We start from the raw sequence: 20794 nt of genomic DNA, 5'->3' as shown, positions 1-20794 counted from the left end.
ACGGAGGTCAGTAAACATTACGATATATTTTATGATTCTGGCATTAGAATCAGCACCAAAACCCAATCTTTCGGTGAAACATTTATTTTTCTATTTAGGTGACACATTCTTATTTAGATGTTCAAATCAAACACAAATTATATTGAAATAAAACCACATGCTTTGCGAACTTGGATTGATACAGATGAGGATATATGGTTTATTTTATTGACGAATAAGTGCCAAATTGCAAATTGGAGAAACTCGTCACATAGACAACAACAAGAATTTTAATTGAAAGATCATTTTTTGTGACAAAAACAACAATAGTTTGTATAATTTTCAAGATTATGTTAGGAAAAAAATTCATATGCAAATTGTTTTTCCTGTGCAGAACAGTTTGTTCAAAACAGGCAACGAAGTTAAGGTACATTTAAATTAGACAGAGCATAATTCTTGCTGGAAATGTTTTCTAGAACACCACACCACACAAAAATAACAATTCTTCAAGATATTAGAAAATTAAAAAATGCGGGTTTCAACATAACTTTAATAAACTACATCAATAATAGTCGACTTTCACATTACCGTCGCCATTTTAGGTCAAAGGTCAATCGGCGTAAACATGCCATCGCGTCAGTAGAAACAAGATGGCTACATGTAACACATCAGTCCAGAGGGTCGTTCAATCTGACGTATTTTGTTTTTATTCTGTAGTAAAAATCCATACACGTAAGAAAATCAAAATTCTTTATTATTGAAATTATTAAATAATAATAAATTACCATTACTTTCATTTAAAATTCGTGCGAATCGGACATTAATATAGTCGCATAGCGTTTCTCCCTATGTAAACACTCATGAAGAGAGACATTATAAACTAGTCTTTAAAATCAATGAATACCGTTTCATACAGAAAAATATTTTTAATCATAGCCTTAATTATTGATATTACTTTGTTTCATCCTACAAAAAATGTTTTGTTTTGTTTTTTCAACGGATATATCATATATAATTGCGGTATTTTAGATCTAATGATCTATACTACAGTAGATATAAGATTTTATTAAAACCAAGAGACATACATCTCATAGGTAGAACACTGTATGCAGTTATGGACAGCAATCCCAACTGCCTGCAGTGCCTCATTTAGTATTATACATAATATTGTACATGTAGATGTATATCTAAGATAAAATTTAAGTGTCAAAAAAAAACAACAAAAACAAACTAGAGGTACTGTGAGCAATGAGCTCACTAAATGATACCCCCCTGCCTCCCTTAAGAATATAATGGTAGTGTCCATGTTTTGCTGCGGGAAACCCAAAATAATGTGTCAGATCAAAAAGTAAAATAGGAGGTGCACAATGGCAATATGTAATTAAGATTCTGTGAAAGTCTCATCAAATTTCATTCAGTGGTATGATGCGGATAAGAGATGCATGGGTACCCCAAAGTGTAACAGGCGGATGTACAGACGGATATACCAATTACTATATAGACCTCCTGCTTTTCAAGCAGGGTATAACAAAAAACAAAAACAAAACGCACACACACACACACACACAAAACCAAACAAACACAAAAAGAGATGTCTTAATCATGTAATTATAAGTAATTATGTTCCCCAAACGAAGTTGGGGAACATATTGATTTTACTCTGTTTCTTATTATTATTATTCTTATTATGTTCCCCAAACGAAGTTGGGGAACATATTGTTTTTACTCTGTTTCTTATTATTATTATTAGGGTCTTCCGTCTCCAGCGGAAGACCCTTCTATTATTCTATTGTTTCTTTTTCACTTTTATTTCTTTACACATTTTGTGCAGACGATTTCTCAGAGATGCTTGAGTCGATTGACTTGAAATTTTTAGGAATGAAGTATCATGAACTAAACCTTATTCATATTTTTTATTTTTCGAAAATTCACTTCCGGTCGGAAGTTATCGCCCTTTAATCGAATTTTAGTGACCATTTTGTCCGGACAAAAACTCAAAAACGACAAAAGCTAGAATGCTGTCATTTTCAGGACTAATAGACAACATATTGTAGTTTTGCACCTATACTTTCAAATCTTCCCGAAGTGCTTAGTATGGAAGCTCGGTAGGGGTCGAAATCTAGGACACGAAACATGACGGATTTTTTGAGACATTTTGCATCATATCTTTTAAAGTATAATTATTTTGTTAAAATATACTGAACAAAATTTGTGCAGAATGACAAGATCTTTAATATGACATCAAGAAAAAAGTGCTGACTCATCACATTAGGGGCCAAGAGGGGCCAAAAGTCTTTTTTCGATAACTCTTAAACAGTCAATATTTTGTTATACATTACACAAGCAAAAATGTTAAGATGAACAATATACAACTATATATTATAATTTTAATGTCGTATGTTACATTATTAGGGGCCACAAGGGGCCAGAATGCTAAATCTTTGACGCTTTATATCTCAAAAATGGGAAATATTTTGATAAGTGATATTAAACAAAAGATGTTCAAAATAATGTTTAGAACAATATGCAACCTTTAATTTATCGCTATACGTCACCTTTAAGGAGTTGAAGGGTTGGCCCCTAATTATTTCTTTTGCAAATAACTCGAAAACGAAAGAGAATCTATGAATAGTAGTTGAACAAAAAGTGTTCAAAATCCTGGGAGCTTTAAGATGAGATCAAGAAAAAGGGGCTGGGCACTCAAATTAAGGGCCGAGAGGGGCCAAAATTCTTTAATCAATAACTCTTTAGCAGTCAATATTTTGTTATACATTACTGAAGCAAAAATGTTTATCTCAACAATCTACAACTATATATTTTGATTTTAATGTCGTATGATGCATAATAAGAGGCCATAAGGGGCCAGTATGCTAAATCTTTGACGCTTTATATTTCAAAAGTCGGAAATATTTTGATAAGTAATATTGAACAAAAAATGTTCAAAATAATGTTCCTAACAATATGCGATTTTTTATTTTCGGCAAAACGTCCCCATTAAGGAGTTGAAGGGTTGGCCCCTAAATATTTCTTTTTTAAATAACTCGAAAACGAAAGAGAATCTCTGAATAGTAGTTGAACAAAAAGTGTTCAAAATCCTGAGAGCTTTAAGATGAGATCAAGAAAAAGGGGCTAGGCACTCAAATTAAGGGCCGAGAGGGGCCAAAAGTCTTTAATCAATAACTCTTAAGCAGTCAACATTTTGTTTTACATTACTGAAGCAAAAATGTTTATCTCAACAATCTAAAACTGTATATTATGTTTTGAATGTCGTATGAGGCATAATAAGGGGCCTTAAGGGGCCAAAATGCTAAATCTGTGACGCTCTATATCTCAAAAGTGGGAAATATTTTGATAAGTAATATTGAACAAAAGATGTTCAAAATAATGTTCTGAACAATATGCAACCTTTCATTTTCGCTTAATGTTCCCATTTAGGAGTTGAAGGGTTGGCCCCTAAATATTTCTTTTTCAAATAACTCGGAAACGAAAGAAAATCTCTGAATATTTGTTGAACAAAAAGTGTTCAAAATTCTGAGAGCTTTAAGATGATATGAAGAAAAAGGGCTGATCCCTAATATTAGGTGCTGTGAGGGGCCAAAAGTCGAATTTTTAAGTCGGAATGTTCAATGTCTGTTTTCAGATTATGGAGGCAAAATCGTTCTTCTTCACAATCTTTATCATTATTTTAGAATGAAAATCTCAATCAAAATCTTATCTCATCTTATCAAGAATCGGACGGAAGACCCACTCGTTGCTCGCAACGAGATCGTGTCTAGTTCTTATTATTTTTCTTCTTCCTGGGAAAATTTTGTCCACGAGTGATCTTGTAAACTACACATCCGACTTAGGTGAAACCTTTTTAGGGTCAGTAGGCATGTTATGTAGAGTTGCCGAACGAAGGTCATTTTGCGCGCACGTGCTTGCAAGAGCGCGCACGTGCAACACGTGAAATGACCAATATAATGGATATTGCCGTAACTTTTCTATTTTTTGATGAATTCTTTTGAAACTCATAATGTAAGGATACATTAGTAGTATAGACAAGGTAGCATGGTCAAAATAGCAAGATCTCACGCGCATGCACGTGCGCTTCGCTCTGATTGGCTGAAACTAAAGTCTCAATATCTTTCTTGTTTCTTGTCATAATCCTTTGAAACTTTGAACATAGTCCTACATTTTGAAGATCTACCGCACGATATATAAGAATTTTCATGAAAGCTTGCGCATGTGCGCATGCTGCAAGCTGATTGGCTGAAACTTTAAATGGCAATATCTCCTTTGTTTTTTGATGTAATTCTTTGAAAATTAAAATATAGTCATGCATTAGGATATCCTACAAAATGATATAGAAAAAAAAATCATGAAATCACGCGCATGCACGTGTGCTGCAATCTGATTGGCTGAAACTTTAAATGGCTACTTCTCCTTTGTTTTTTGACGAAATTCTTTGAAATTTAAAATATGGTCATGCATTAGGATATCCTACAAAATGATTTTAAAAAAAAAATCATGAAATAACGCGCATGCACGTGTGCTGCAATCTGATTGGCTGAAACTTTAAATGGCTATAACTCCCTTGTTTTTCAACCAAATAGGATGGGATTTACAACATAGATAGATGTAAGGGACTCCTACAAGAAGGTATGATCATCATGCACGTGCACGCACGTGCGTGCATTTGAAACGAGTATATTTAAAAATACACTTGAATGAGTGATTTTTATTACTTTTGGACTGAATGCTTTAATATATAGTACATGTATATTAAAATATACAAATAGTGTAGACAAGATGATATGGTCATAACGCACATGCATTCACATGCGCTTGGGTGCAATGCTAAAAATTGAATATAATTGGTATCCTTCTGGGAAAACGTTGTGAAAGTCAAAAATGCACAGAGTTTGTCTTATTTAATGAAGCTTACAGGGAATATGGCACCAAAAGGGAGTTGGGGAGCGTTTGGGGAACATCTGTAACGGTTCCCGTTACAATTAGCACTAGTTGCTATAATTATTAAATTTGATTAGTAAGTCTTAAGACAGAATGATTAAAGAAGAAAATTTAATTCAAATTTAAGATACCTTGTTTAACATGTTTAAACAAATATACAATGCAGAGTGGCTCTTGGACTGTTCTCCCCTAACTTTCAGTGAAGATGTTAATTACATTCTTTAAATTTTTCATTGTCAAAAAATATTGAAAAATCTTTATGATTTTGTTTTAAATTTCAGCATTTGGTGATGGGTATGTTGCAAAATTTTGTTGAGTTTCTAATTTTCAGTTTAGGAGTTCCAATTATTTTTGGTTTGTTTTTAAACATTATGACCCAGAGAGTTTGTTGTGTCAAAGACTGCAACAGCAGTGGATATCATTTGAAAAGATGGCGAGAACAGTTTTGCGAAATGCACTCTTGCAATTTTGGCACATCAAGGTGCATATGCTCACCACCCTTTCAGTTATTTCCCTTTCCAACTGAACTTCGCGATCCCCATGCACGGTCTGTATGGAGAAAGAACATAAACAGGACCTCAACAGATGGGAAGAACATCTTGTCACCAAATGACAATTCGCGAGTTTGTTCTAAGCATTTTGTTGATGGTGCACCCTCACTGCTTCATCCTTATCCCACCATAAATCTGGGGCATATGTCATCTATTGTCTCCAAGGGTCGCTTACCTCCAACTAAAAGAGAATTAAATAAAGAAACACCCAAAAAAAGGAAAATATCTGAAAGCCAAGATGACCCTGTTTATGTGTGCAAACTTGATCATGACTATGCAAATCCTTGTATCAAATGTATTGAAAAATCAAAAGAGATTTCAGCACTCAAATCAAAAATCAATGAACTCCAAATTGAGTTAATAAAGCAAAAGAAGCTAAAGCAAAAACCACTTTCCATTACAGACACAGTCTTAAAAAGTAACAAATCTGTAAGATTCCATACTGGTTTGCCTTCGTTAAGTGCTTTTCACACCATCTACAAGGTTATTGAGCCAAAGATAAAGAAAACCAAGTACTGGAGAGGTCCTAAGCATGTGTTCCACACCCTTAAACACAAGGTTTTAAAGAAGTCAGGGCCACGAAGATTTCTGTCATTAAAAGAGGAGATGGCATTGACTCTTATGAAATTAAGATTAGGTCTTTTGAATGAAGACTTGGCTACAAGATTCAATATCAGTGCTCCACATATCTCAAAAATCTTCACCACATGGATCAAGATTCTATCCAAATTTCTTGGAACCTTGGTGTTCAATCCATCCAAAGAAGTAGTGCGTGAAAATCTACCACCATCCTTCAGAAGCAAAAAATATTCATCTGTGCGCCATATCATTGACTGTACTGAGGTATTTTTAGAGAAACCGCAAAATCTAGAGGTGCAGACAAAAACGTGGTCGGATTATAAACACCATCATACTGCTAGGTTTCTGATCAGCATCAACCCATCCGGGATGATTAATTTTATATCAGACTGCTGGGGAGGTAGAACCAGCGATAAATACATCACAAATAGATCTGGTTTCTACAGTTTGATTGAACCCTATGATGTCATCATGGCTGACAGAGGATTCCAAATCAAAGAAGAGGTTACCCTTCTTCATGCCAATTTGATGGTTCCACCAGGACGTAGAGGAGCTTGCCAAATGTCAGCTGACGAAGTACAGCAAACAAAGCAAATAGCAAACAGGCGTATATATGTTGAGCAAGCCATTCGCAGAATGAAGTATTTCAGAATTCTGAAGCATGAAGTCCCTGCTACTTTATTTCAGCATTTAGATGATATAATTAAAACTGTTGCTGTCATTTGCAACTTGTATCCTCCCTTACCTAAATACAAATAAATTATTCCAAAATTTTCTTTTTTGTATAGCACCTACAAGAACAAGTAAAACATTTTTTCAATTCACAGTAACATTTTTTAATGAATTAAACAACAAACAATCAAACTAACAATGAAATAATATTTAACACTCCCTATGAATAAACAGTTTTTCTCCGTCAATAAATACTCGTAATTTACTTGGATGTTGAACATTTCGAACAAAACCACTTATCTTTCTGTTATAGTACTGTTTGTGTTACATCTACACACTTAAAATGAAACCACAAATTGCATTCATCACAAGCAATGCTTCTGTCACTATAGGATGTAATAGACCCTGTTTCTTTTATGATGTTTCTACACACTGGACAAAAATATCGAGAACTGTTACTTGTACCCACATCAACATCCATAGGTTCTTTGTTCTATCATTTGGATCCTCCTCCTTCTATTTGTAAATCTTTTTGCTCCTCCGGGGGCCCAAATTGGATTAATAAAATCTTGTATCTTGTATCTTGTATTCTCTTGACATTCATTAAGTTTACCTTGTAATAGTTCAGGTACAATGTAATCAGTGAAAAATATAACTAAATTTGGTAACAAAAATTTTGAATATGCATCCTGATCAAATTTGATTCTACATTGTAATGGGCCATTTTTTGTGTATACATGTGTATATAAATCACACCAATTGCGACCTGTTATGCCGAGCTGACCCTGAATCTGGGTAAAATATGCATGATTTTTTTTAACACAAAAACCATCATTACAAATTTTTACATATTCTGGAAGATGACAAACACAAAAAGATTTACATTTTTTACACTCCGGTACAAGAGGACACTTAACTTCAAGAAGACCATCTCCACAACATGAACAAGAAACCAGTAAATCTGGTGTAGCACTAAGAAAAATATTTCTCTTGTCTATAAACAGACCACACTTTCTTGATGACACATTGACATGTTGTTTTTTATAAGTATTTAAATAAGAACAGATTGCTAATGGCTCAGTTTCTCTACCATATTTTAAAGATTTGATATTGGGATTAATCTTTGTATAGCACATGATAGACTTGGTAAGTGAAGAACAATCTACTTGTACATCTTTTCTACGACCATCCAGAACAGAGTTCACTTTTGTATATACTTGATAAAATTTAGAAGCAGTTATCCGTCCTTTACGCAAGCGGTGCCAATTTTCATTTTCATGTTGTCCAACAATAAATTTCTCAATAGTTGAAATTTCATAATCATCAATTTTTGGTAAAAAATTTAAAAATTCATAACAAGTATTTTGAGAACCATAAGACTTTGATATGGTTGATAAATCAAATTTATCAATAACAGAAAGGTCTTCATGGCCTGTATCTTCTTCGTTTGATCCTACGGCTCCCTCTGCTTCCTGAGCTGAAGTTGGAACATCACCAGTCCGAGGTAAACCTTGAAGTAAATAAACAAAACTAATCATAATAAGTCTTTGACTGGTGTAAAATTTATCCACGTCTTGTCAAACTAGATATGTTGTATATTATATGATGTACCAAGCCAACAAACTGGGCAAACCAGGAAACATCTCACGGGAAAGTATCGATAAGCAACATAGTAATGTGCCAGACTAGTCAGTGAACATCATTACATGTGAAAACATTTTTACAGTATTTCCATCTTACAAATTTTATAACTATGTTATATAACTTATATAGATATTTATTAATTAATTAGTAATAATACATTTCAGAATTATACAGTCATGCTAATTGGTTTAAAGGTTGTCAAATTTGAGGAGACAATTTGTAAAGTCTTATTCATGCTCTGCAGGGTGACACCTGTGTTGCCTCCCTTCAAATGACAATAAAATAGCTCAAGCGAGCAATCAGTATGACAACTCTGTTGTCTTCACTAAGTTTAAAATAGGTGTCATAAACAAGATGACTCATATTTATAATTACATAATTAAATTTGTTTACGGATTGGTAAACAATTAATTTTAACAGTGAGGACAAAGTTATATTGAAGATACTTTGAAAGTATGGAATTGGAGCAGTCGATAGAAGAAAACATGATTTGACTAATGTTTTCTAATTTTATGCTATCTTAATATAAGATTCTTTATAATAATAAAACAATCATGGACTGTTCAGAAGGGGACCATCACTAATTATCAGGTCCGAGTAGGGTTGTTGCCCTTTGGCACAAGGGCTCTCAGGTGTCAACTGTACTCAGACTTATGATATGTCTCAATCCCCTGTTATAAAGAGTCCATAATGTTAGATTAGTTATAGTTTACCTGTGAATAAACAGGCCTCGGGGACAACACCACGAAGTGCAATGCTCAAACTGTCAAGTATGGCGGTGTTGGACTCCTCAATTTCAAGAGGGTTGTATTTTTTCTTTTCAGTGGCCACTAGTGGTCTGCTTTTAGCTATAAAATTAAATTATATATAAACACAAAATTGATTCATAATCTCTTTCAAAAAAGATATATATTTAGCCTTTCATTAGTGTTTTTGTTGTATATGAAATGAAAAAAAAAACATCTAAAGAAATTTAAAAAAATTTATGTATTTCAAGGACACTGTATAATACCCCGGTACTACAGAATATTTAAGTAAACAACTATATGGAAGTATGTTATGAAATCATAGTTTAAATGATATACCATATTTAGCTCGAGAAGATTTCTTCAGGCTGGTACATAAGGCTGATATTTTCTGTGGCTCCAAATCTTTCATCACCTTTGGCTGCACCCAACCACATCTGGCCATAGTACATGATGTCTGCCCATACTGATTAGCAGCCTCGATGCGAAAAAGTAATGCAGCAACATGGTTGCATGTTTGCCCCAATCTACAATATTGATCAATGTCAAACATATAATTTAAAACATGTATGACACACTTTATCTTATTAAATCAAATTTGACCATTACATAATTAGTCAACTGAAATGTAAATTTTCATACCCTGCAGTACATGTACAGTAGGCTCCCAAAACCTCACCATCCTCTTCCGAAATTGCTGCCCAGCAGCCATGTAAATCATCTCGAATTCGTTGGGAGGGGGTGCACTTTGCTCTTAAGATGCATTTCTTTTCGCTTGTCAAACGGTAATAAAAAACTTCTTGGAGCCAGCCACTTGTAAAATATTCATATGCTTTGCCAACCTTGTAATCTTTGAGAAGTGAATTTGTAAGGGAGACATCTCCATGCTTTAATAAAAACTGAGTAATGTCAGACAAAAATGTCGGTGGCCACTTATCTATTGCACTCTTCTCGTCCATCCATCCTTCGTATGTTTTCAGGGGGTCTTGGATTCCACAAGCAGATAAAGTACTTTCATAGCACTTAGCATTATGTTCTAAAATATCACGAGCTGTTGGAATAATAGGTGGATTTAACTTGGAAGCAGAAAAACAAAGAGCTACAAGTTCTTCTTTAGTACCTTCTTTAGACAGACCCCTCTTGGTTAAATAGGCCTTCAAATTTTCTGTTTTCCACGTTTGGAATTCTTGCAGGGTGTAAATCTGATCTCCAGGATCCATAGTGTAAGTCTCTATCAAATTGTGTATACGTAAAATGGCTCAAAATACAGTAATTCGATAAATAAACAAGTCGAAATTATACCCGCGCAGTATTGTTTTAGCAATAAGGCCGCTTAGGTTAAAGACTTTACGCCGATTGACCTTTGACACGGGCCGCTTACAACATATTATTGAGGAATGTGAAAGTCGTCTATTACTCTTGTATGCAGTTTACTCAATTTATGAACAAAGAAATGATCGCGATGAACTTGTTAAATTTGACGTTAGAATGGTAGAATCCATAACATGAGGGGTCCGACGCGGATCCGGGAAAGTTTTCCAAGAGGTGTGGAGGTGGAGGTGTCCATCTCAACTTATTTCATCAACAACTTCATTCCAGTTTCCCTCACTTGTAAAGTATAAGATGTCTTCAATCACTTCATCTACAGCTTGGTCGTTTTTAGTTTCGACATTCTTCTGCTCCTTCCTTTGAAAAATCCAGGAAGGCGTACAAAGAGAGGATAAATTCTTCAACTTTCTCGTCACAAGAATCTGTCTCAGGCAAACATTCATTACGCTGCATATTCAAATTCCCCTTACATTGAGATTACATTTTCCAGAATGACCTTTTTATTCATTAGGGCCCCGCTTGGCGGGCGCCCTATAGTGATCAGTCTGTCCGTCCGTCCGTCCGGCTGTCCGTCTGTCCGTCCGAGATCTCTTGTCCAGAGCATTTCTGCTCTCTCCTTGGCCCAATCTGGCTCATACTTCACCCACAGAGTGCCTTTGGGTAACCAATGTGCACTGACCTCGAACCATGTTTCTAGGTCAAAGGTCAAGGTCATAGCAGAATTTTATGAAAAATCCTTGTCCAGAGCATATCTTCTCTCTCTTTGGCCCAATCTGGCTCCTACTTCACCCACAGAGTGCCTTTGGGTAACTGGTGTGCAGTGACCTTGAACCATGTTTCTAGGTCAAAGGTCAAGGTCATAGCAGAATTTTATGAAAAATCCTTGTCGGGAGCATATCTTCTCTCTCTTTGGCCCAATCTGGCTCATACTTCACCCACAGAGTGCCTTTGGGTAACTGGTGTGCAGTGACCTTGAACCATGTTTCTAGGTCAAAGGTCAAGGTCATAGCAGAATTTTATGAAAAATCCTTGTCGGGAGCATATCTTCTCTCTCTTTGGCCCAATCCTGCTCATACTTCACCCACAGAGTGCCTTTGGGTAACCAATGTGCAGTGACCTTGAACCATGTTTCTAGGTCAAAGGTCAAGGTCATAGCAGAATTTTATGAAAAATCCTTGTCAGGAGCATATCTTCTCTCTCCTTGGCCCAACCTGGCTCATACTTCACCCACAGAGTTCCACTGGTCAATGGATATGCAGTTACCTTGGTCGAAGTTTCTAGGTCATGGTCAGAATTAGCCTCTCTGTTTAAAATCTTTGTGTGGTGCATAATTTTTTCCCTTTAATTCCAGTAAATTTATATAACTGGGGATACAACATAACTTCTATATATATCTGTAAATTCACAATATCCGTAAAGTCGTACCAAATGACTTTTACTGTATTACACAAGTGTTCCTCCTCAAAATAAACCCTTTTAAACTACTTTAACTCTCAAAGGTCAAGGTCATAGCAGAATTTTATGAAAAATCCTTGTCGGGAGCATATCTTCTCTCTCTTTGGCCCAATCTGGCTCATACTTCACCCACAGAGTGCCTTTGGGTAGCCAATGTGCAGTGACCTTGAACCATGTTTCTAGGTCAAAGGTCAAGGTCATAGCAGAATTTTATGAAAAATCCTTGTCGGGAGCATATCTTCTCTCTCCTTGGCCCAACCTGGCTCATACTTCACCCACAGAGTTCCACTGGTCAATGGATATGCAGTGACCTTGGTCGAAATTTCTAGGTCATGGTCAGAATTAGCCTTTCTGTTTAAAATCTTTTTGTGGTGCATAATTTTTTCCCTTTAATTCCAGTAAATTTATATAACTGGGGATACAACATAACTTCTATATATATCTGTAAATTCACAATATCCGTGAAGTCGTACCAAATGACTTTTACTGTATTACCCAAGTGTTCCTCTTCAAAATAAACCCTTTTAAACTATCTTACATTTTCAAGTTCATTGTTGAAGGCGGGGCCCTTTGAGATGGCCACCATCTCAATGATATCTAGTTCTGTTTACTTTGTTCCAGAACTCTCTTTGAAGAGCGAAAAGAGTAAGAGGTTTACCTCCGTTGTCAACATCTTTCAATTGCGAAAACTATCCATCAAATGTAACACATGGAACATGAGCACCTTTGTCGAAACATGCATTCAAAACTCTGTTTAAAATTAGTCTTGAGGTATTCATTGACAAACTGTACCCTTTAATTAAATAAGCAACTGAAAGTCCATGTCCTATTTATCTATGTCAGCGTCTGTCAAAATCACTCATTAAATAGACCAACAGTTTCGGTGCAATTGGCTGTTGAAATGCTTTCGAAAAAATTCTTTCAATAGTCAATACGTAATAATGCATCCATCAGGTATTGAACAGTACAACTGCTACTTGATATCTCCAAGTCTTCTAGCTTCCTGGGGTATTTTGTAGGCATTTAAGGGACACCTGAAAAGTAGAGCCCACCAATTAATTTTAGTGCTAAGTCAACTGCTTCGTGCTGTGAGGAAATTTTAAATAAGTACTGTAGTGCTTGATTGACGCCAGCTTATGTAAAAATGCTGCTTAGCTCCTAAACCTCACATTTCTAACAAAGACTGTAATATATGTCTCCATTAAACTTCATAATACACAGGTGCTGCTCCGCAAAATGCTGGTAGAGGACATTTTATCTCTCCTGAAGCATACTCAGCGCCTAGCTGCAATAATGTAGCCCTCTCCGATTATTTTTATCTGATGTTTTCTGGAGAGGGCTACAATTCCATCGCATCTCCGTAATGGTGCAAATTTGACGAGTTTTCTGATTTTTGTTATTTATCATACATTGCATAGTTTAACGGTCTTCTTTATACTTTGCTGGATCCTTCTCTATATTTTCCCATTACCGGTACATATCTAACGTTAACAATATAACATACATTCCTACCCTTCTATATAGAATATCTTAAATTAAAAATACACAAATCTGATATGAGAACATTTATTTAAATGTTGATGGGGTGATACTTTTCGACCCACATTTGCGAGGCTTGGAGAGCTTCGATCACATTTCCCGAAGACTCCATTTCTTATGCTTACTGCAACCTGCACACCCCTGATTCTGAAGCACATAACCAGAGGAATTCATCTACCCGGTCTTAAGATGTACACTGCATCTCCTGACAGGTAAATGTTCTTATGTGTAATGCAGCAAATGATCACAACTAAAATTTTATAGCCATATTATTCTTGTACTTTCAATGTGCTCTTTTTAAATCTTTTGCTATGATGTTTATAGCTTAATCTTTAAAATCAACAGACCTAACATTTACCTTTAGTACAAAAGGTCAAAAGACATTTTGAAGAGCTTGGGTGGCTATTTGATGACATAAAAGAATATGGTATCAAAGCCAGGAAGACTTTAGTATATGTCAGGTAAAATATTAATAAGTCCTGTAGCAAGATGTATAATCAAAGTCATTTGTAGGATCAAAAAGTTTGGGGTCATTCTTTAATTTATGTTTTTAAGCATTTATACTCTTCAAAATTGTAGGAGCTTGAGTCATGGTGGCCGCCTTTACCTAGATATATTGGGCCATTCAAAAGATGGTGCCTATTTTCAACAAAGAAAAGTGCAGCGCAACAGCCATATTGCTTTGTATCATGCTGGAATGGCCTCCAAGGATCTTGAGTACATACTGGATGAGATTTCCAAGCCAGGGAGTGTAATACGACTTGCAGTCTGCACCATCGCCTTTGGTATGGTGATTAACATCCCTGACATTGACCTTGTCATTCACCGGGGTGCATGTAACTCTGTAATGGACTATTGGCAGGAGGTGGGTAGGGGTAGGGCAGGGCGAGATGAACGCAAGGCAAAGGCCATGTATTTTGTGACCCCTGGATCATTACTTCATGCTTCAGATGAAATGAAGGAGTTATGTGGATTAATGGACAAGTGCAGGACAAAGTGTTTAGGGACTGTATTCTGTCTCATTTCATTGGATACTCTCCTATATCACAATCACTTTGTAAACTGAACTGTACGGAATGTGTGTTCCCAGTATAGTTGTTGGTATCTGTGCCAAGAAGCTTGTCCATGCAGGATGAAGACGGTCAAAAACAAGAATCATTAAGAAAGACAGGTAGACATTTATATTCATTATATTTAATTAATTATATAGGAATTCTTCATTTTTCAATGCTTTAACATATTTGTTTAACCTGGCACTTAATTTTTCTGTTTTTTTTTTACTGATTTACCAGTATTATTATAGACAATGAAGGCAAATGATTACCTTCTTTTGCCACTGTCTGTTTTGGGTTGATTACAACATCAATCTGTTGATCAGATTCGTCGCCTGCGGCCACTGTACTTGTTGGAAGTCCAGAGTGTCCTGGTGTAGCTTCATCTTGTGGCTGTGCCGATGTCAGGCTAGTGTCTTGCCTCTCAGTAATAATGGACTTGATGGTCTGTCTTAATTCGGGCAGGATTAGCTCCAATACTGATGAGGCTACTTCCTCGATGCTTATTCCCTGTGTTGTAACTGGGGAAACTTTCGGCTTTTTTCCCGGTAAACCAGTATTATGTCTGAAATCTTTAAATCCATAGTGATGTCTTTCATCTCCTTTGTCAACAAACAACTCTTCCACTCCATACTCTTCAATGAATTTCTTTAACTTTGCTTTTGAAGATCCGTCTGAGGAGGAATGTAGTCTTGGATGACATTAACCTGGAAGATATCCTCAATGGCTTTTCCAACACTCAACAACAATTTTACTACATCTTGAGACCTGTGTTTCTGTGTATTGCCCATGAGAGTTTTTTAGGTTAGCTATAAGTATAAAAATATATATAAGGTGCACTGTAAAATATCTTTACAAGATTTTAAATAAGGATTACTTCTTTTTTACAGGATGCCTACCCTTAAATTCATTATTCAGGAATTCATTAACCAGATCCAAGGCAATATTATGACCTGGTTTTCCCCAATAGATTTGCTGTACTGTTCCACACTACTTCACTCCTAATTCTTGCTGGTACATTCCATTTATATCTGACGGATAATTTGCAAGTGTAAAACACAAATTTTAACTTTCTTTCTGTGAAATGTTTTATTTCATGGTAACTTAGACATTTATTATCTTAATTACCTGCTAAGAGTCTGTGGCCCAAAATGAGATATTTATTATGGTTGTAGTTCCAGAAATTCACCATATCTAGCCTTCAGTCAGATATGAGTTGTTCCCCATTGTTGTGTCGTTCTGCATTTGTCTGTACCATGTACAGGAGACCACGCCACAGCATGCAACAACTATACTGGAACACAGAATCACTCCTGTTTTAGTCTACTACTTCAGGTAAATCTAAAATCAAAAGTAAATCCATTTTAAGATAGAGAAAATATACACACAAATTTTAATTTTTCATGTAAAATGTAAGTAAATAAATGAATAATTTGCATATCATGTTTGAATCATACCAAAAGCATCATCAGAATCTTCATCGTAGTAGGGCAAGGTCTCCTCCAACTCATCTTGTGTCTGATTATTCCAGTACAGGATGGTGTCATCAACGTATTGAGGGTCATCATCAGAGTCTGAATCTTGTACTACATCGCCCTCTGCAGCCTGCTGGATAGACTTTTTATCTATCTGTGGCCAAACGAGTCAGACAACATTTTTACAGATGTCTTTGAACATTTCCCGTCTTTCAGTTTCATCCTCAGGTATAACATAAGTGTTCAAATCAATGTTATCAATGTTCAGAATGTTACATACAATCATGCAAACACTTCCTTCTGTAACAAATTAAAGAAATCCACAACAGAATTAACACAGTCAGAGATTTTTTTCTTCATGTACGGAAGCCAAATTTGTTCTTGATATGAAACAGAGAACCCTTATCCCCCACCGTGCTCCCACTAAACAACTTGTTCATTGAATCCTGAAGTACTATGCATCTCTTATGAAATCCTTGTGGTCTTGGGACGAGTCCAGTAAGCTGATCTGCTTCATCGTCACTGAAGGCCATTGACAGCTTTGCCTCTACCATTCTTTCAACACTAAGTTGGTCTCCATGACAAAGGATTGGATATGGATGTCCATTCTGTCCAATGAATGATATTTGTCGGATTTTCCCCTTTGTTTTAATATATAGGCGGCGCTTCGAACGTTTAGGTTCAACACTTAGACTACCAGTATTGAGAAAGCGTTATCATTCCGATTTTCGTATTGCATTTCAATTAAAATGCCGACTTGCTGCTGCATTCCTGGCTGTTCAACCCGTGGTGGTTAGCAATTCCCAAAGGACAAGAAGCTTTGGAAGCTTTGGGTGTTAGCTATAGAAAGAAACTGTGCCCCCAACCGCACAGTGTGGTGTGTCATAAACATTTCCGTGAAGATGATTTCATTCCAGTAGCTTCGCACGGTAAGTTACTTGTTTAGAGTAGTTGGTATTTCAAAACTATTTTTATTGAATTTAATGTTCAATCAGTTACATATTATTTATATGCAAAATAGTAGGTTGTTTTCACCAAAGAGAAAGGGAGGGTGGGGGTTACAGGATATTTTTATCTCGTGAAGATTTCGCTGATTTATAAAGCTTTGGAATATAGTTTTGTTAAATACAATCAGAAAAATTGTGAAAACAAGCTTCTAACATTTTTACATATTTTGCTTGAGTTATGTAATTTAATTGGTATTGTTCCTATTTGAATTAAAATTACATTTTACTCTTTTTTCACTAGACGGATGACCACATACATGATGCAGATGAAGATATTGACAGATTCAAAATATGCAATTAAATGGTCAAACTTGTGAATATGTTATAAAGTTTGCCTTTTTATGGCTATTTTGTTTTGTCATAAATCATCTGACACAAGTCGACATGCCAGTTATATGTTGAGATGGTAAAAGAAAACATCAAGATCAGAAGATTAATGGCAGAATGAATTTCATATCAGAGAGGATAAGATTTATAACATTATTGATTTATTTAATTTATTCTTCTATTAATGTAGAAATGAATGTGTAAAATAGATATAAATAGGTATATCACAAAAGAGATGAATTGATTTTTTATAAAATTTATCAAATGCTGTAACATACATACAACAGTATCATGTAGAACAAGTATGAACTCCATTTTTCAAGATATAAAAATGACGAATAAGTTAAAACGAAATTGTTTTAGGAACTGATCCTCTGAAAAAAACAAAGAAAGGCACAAGCAGTACCATCAATTTTTCCGTGGAGCAACAAACAGGAAAATGATGAAAGAAGTGAACGAAGTGAGCAACAAGAGTTGCTAGCCCATTTATTTCATTTTTCGACCCGTATTCAGAGAGATCCCTCTTTTCATCTGATGGGGAAATGTCTTTTCCTTCAAATACTTTCTCGTAGTGTTGTTTTTGTTCTTTCAACGTCTTCAATCCAAGTGCTGAAAACCATGTGCTTCCTGTCACAACGGCTTTTTCTCTCAGCTGATGCCAGTGATTGGAATGTTGCTTAATCAAGTGTGATGATTCCTTAAAATCGAGGTCGTTGTAAATTTCTTCTGAAAATTTTTTCAAACATCGGTAATTCCGTTGATTTGAAAGATCCAGAATGTTGCCAGAACCAAATAGATACATATCAGATGTTCCATTTATATGCGACAATATCAGACCGATTCGATCTACGATTTCAAGCAACGAATGAATACATGATGAACATTGAATAACTTTCGTTTTCAGAAAGCTAATAGAACTGGCAAAATTGCTTGACTTCCAATCAGAGTCGACGTTTTGTAGCAGCAACTGAAGTGCCCTTTTTTTCTTTATTACCAGCTCTCTTAGATCTCGTACATTTTGACTAGTAATTTGTATCACACGTAGAAGTTTCTCTTTGATGGATGCAACAGTTTTTGGTGGCAGAGTATGTAAATCTGCATCACTGTCTGAAAATTCCATTAATTCTTTCTCTACTGTCATTATCAAATCAAGTTCATTTTCGTACTTCCGCTGGCGCTCAGGGAGGGTAGGTTCTTTTTCGTGGCCACAAAGATTTTCGTCTCCCAGTTTCTTTCCAAACCCATAGGCAATTTTCTTACCATCCAGAGAGATCTTGCAGTCTACCTCTCCATACGCATTGGCAAATGTTTCAACTGAATGCCGTAAGACACCGGGCTGTTCTGCATTGATCTTACTTTTTGACACGTGCTTTGACAATGTTTTCTCAGTTGGTACGGCAAAGTTGAAATTGCGTATCATAGTTTCTCCATCTAAGATTAAGTGTAAAATTACAAGTAAATAAAATCAATTTTATGTACAATACGCACATGTGAATGACAAAATTATTACCCTCTTGTCATATTTTTTTCTGCCCCTTCTCTATCTCTCCCTTTCTCTCTATCTGTATATTTCTATCTATCTATTTATTATCTATCTTTCTAACATCTATATATCTTTTAATCTCGGCGTCTTTATCTTAGGCTTTTTATTTATCTTTCTTTCTCTCTATCTATCTTTTTTCTCTCTCTCTATCACTTTCTCTATCTATCACTCTCTCTCTCTATGTATCTGATCTATCTATCATCTCTCTCTATTTCTCTATCTATCTAATCATCTCTCTATCTGTCTATCTCTCTTTATCTCTCTCTCTCTCTATCTACCTGATCTATCTATCATCTCTCTCTCTCTCTCTATTTCTCTTTATCTTTCTAATCATCTCTCTATTTATCTATCTCTTTATCTCTCTCTCTCTCACTTTCTCTCTCTTACATCTTACTTATTTTGTGCACCTGTATTTATAAGATTGATTGATTGATTGATTTTATATTTCAGCCATATTTCGGCGGACAAGTTTGTTTATTGACCGGTTTTTTGAAGGTTTTTGGTTTCTCTGGCGGCCCCAAATGAGCCTACTCTTTTTCGAACTCCAGAGAAACGGTCTTTTACGTGCCAAGGGGGTTGTTATCCCTGACACGGGGCACCATTTAATGTCCCATCCGACGGACTTAAAATTTAAAAATATGTAAACTGTTATAAATATGTAAACTGTTAAAAATAAAATGATCTAAATATATCTCATAAAAGTGCTCTAATCATTTCTATATTTTATTGTAAAATCAGTTTCATGTAAATATTCCAAAATTGCATGTACATTAAATTGAAAAAGTTCATATATGGTTTTTGCATTACCAAAACGTCTACTTCGAATGGGCGTAAAATCAGAAGATTCTAATAAAATATGATTCACAGTTATCGGACAGTCACAGGATGTTATAAAAATTCCAATAAATTTGCCAAAGAGAATGAACATAAATTTTAAATAGATATTTCAAATCAGTGTAAGGAATTTTGAATAAAGTAATTTCATGTTGAAGTGCTACTTTTGCTGCACTGTCAGCTCTAGTATTTACAGGGATGCCGATGTGGCTCGGAATCCAACAAAAATTAACTTTACCCTTGACAGTGAGATGAGTATGCTGAATTAATATATCTAAAATATAAGGATGATCAAGATTCTTGTTTTTATTGGATTGTAAGCAAGAGAGGGAGTCTGAAAATATAGTAAATATGTTGTCACTGGAAGATTTTATGTATTCAAATGTAAGTAGTATGGCCTTCGCTTCCGTAGTAAAAATTGTTGCTTCATTTGGAAGACGTGTGGAGAATATACTATCATCAATCACTGCAGTTATAAGAAGCATGAAGCACATTGAAGAGGTAAAATTTTGCGTTTGAATGGAAAGATTGGGTGTTTTTGATTGAACGTTAATGTTACATAATGACACGCCCATTTCTTAAGCAAAGAAAGACGAAAAATTGTCTAAGTGGTGTATGACACCCCACACTTTGCAACTAGCAAAATGAGACGCACTAAAATTTTGAAAAGTTAGAAGATACAAACAGTGATGATGGAACATGTATTGCTCGAAGATGTACATAATTATGAATTAATCATTTTAAGTAGAGTGACCATAACACATGCATTTGTCGTAAACTTGACTATTCGGTGTTTTTGTAGACTGTTAATTTCATTGGCAGGACCCCCCCTCTCTGGAGTTTGCAGAGTAATTAAATTTATTGGCATTAATAATCTACCATGCATCACGAATACAAGGGATCTCGAAAAAAGTAACCTTGGACCCCACTCGGAAAACGCAGACACCCCCCCCCCTCGTAAAGACGAATTTGTGTTAAATTATTATGAGAAGTCAAAGATTTGAAGCATTAGAAGTCATCGACTAACCCCCCCCCCCCCCCCCCCCCCAACGAAATAGGTTTTTGCAGTTTGGGCGAGTTGCGAATTTACGTTTTTTTTTTGTTTTTTT

At 35.5% G+C, this 20794-nt stretch overlaps 1 protein-coding gene and 1 pseudogene across 1 annotated transcript; both read left to right on the top strand.

Moving 5' to 3' along the window:
• The first annotated feature begins 5627 nt into the window (after positions 1 to 5627).
• LOC134263909 (uncharacterized) lies at positions 5628 to 6821 on the top strand. The gene has a single exon (XM_062746267.1). It carries the CDS (start codon positions 5628 to 5630, stop codon positions 6819 to 6821), a length of 1194 nt encoding a protein of 397 aa, XP_062602251.1.
• Positions 6822 to 12483: 5662 nt separating this feature from the next.
• Positions 12484 to 14513, top strand: LOC134263908 (ATP-dependent DNA helicase RecQ-like; annotated as a pseudogene).
• The last annotated feature ends 6281 nt before the right edge of the window (positions 14514 to 20794 follow it).

This window comes from Saccostrea cucullata, unplaced genomic scaffold (assembly GCF_032062105.1).
Source record: "Saccostrea cucullata isolate Sc308-1 unplaced genomic scaffold, CSIRO_AGI_Scuc_v1 ctg11209, whole genome shotgun sequence".
In the NCBI taxonomy this organism is placed as follows: Eukaryota; Metazoa; Mollusca; class Bivalvia; order Ostreida; family Ostreidae; genus Saccostrea; species Saccostrea cuccullata.
This window is presented reverse-complemented; position numbering and strand designations above follow the sequence as displayed.

Coding starts and splice junctions, on each gene's coding strand:
- LOC134263909 (XM_062746267.1), top strand. CDS start 5,628: ATGTCATCTATTGTCTCCAAGGGTCGCTTACCTCCAACTAAAAGAGAA.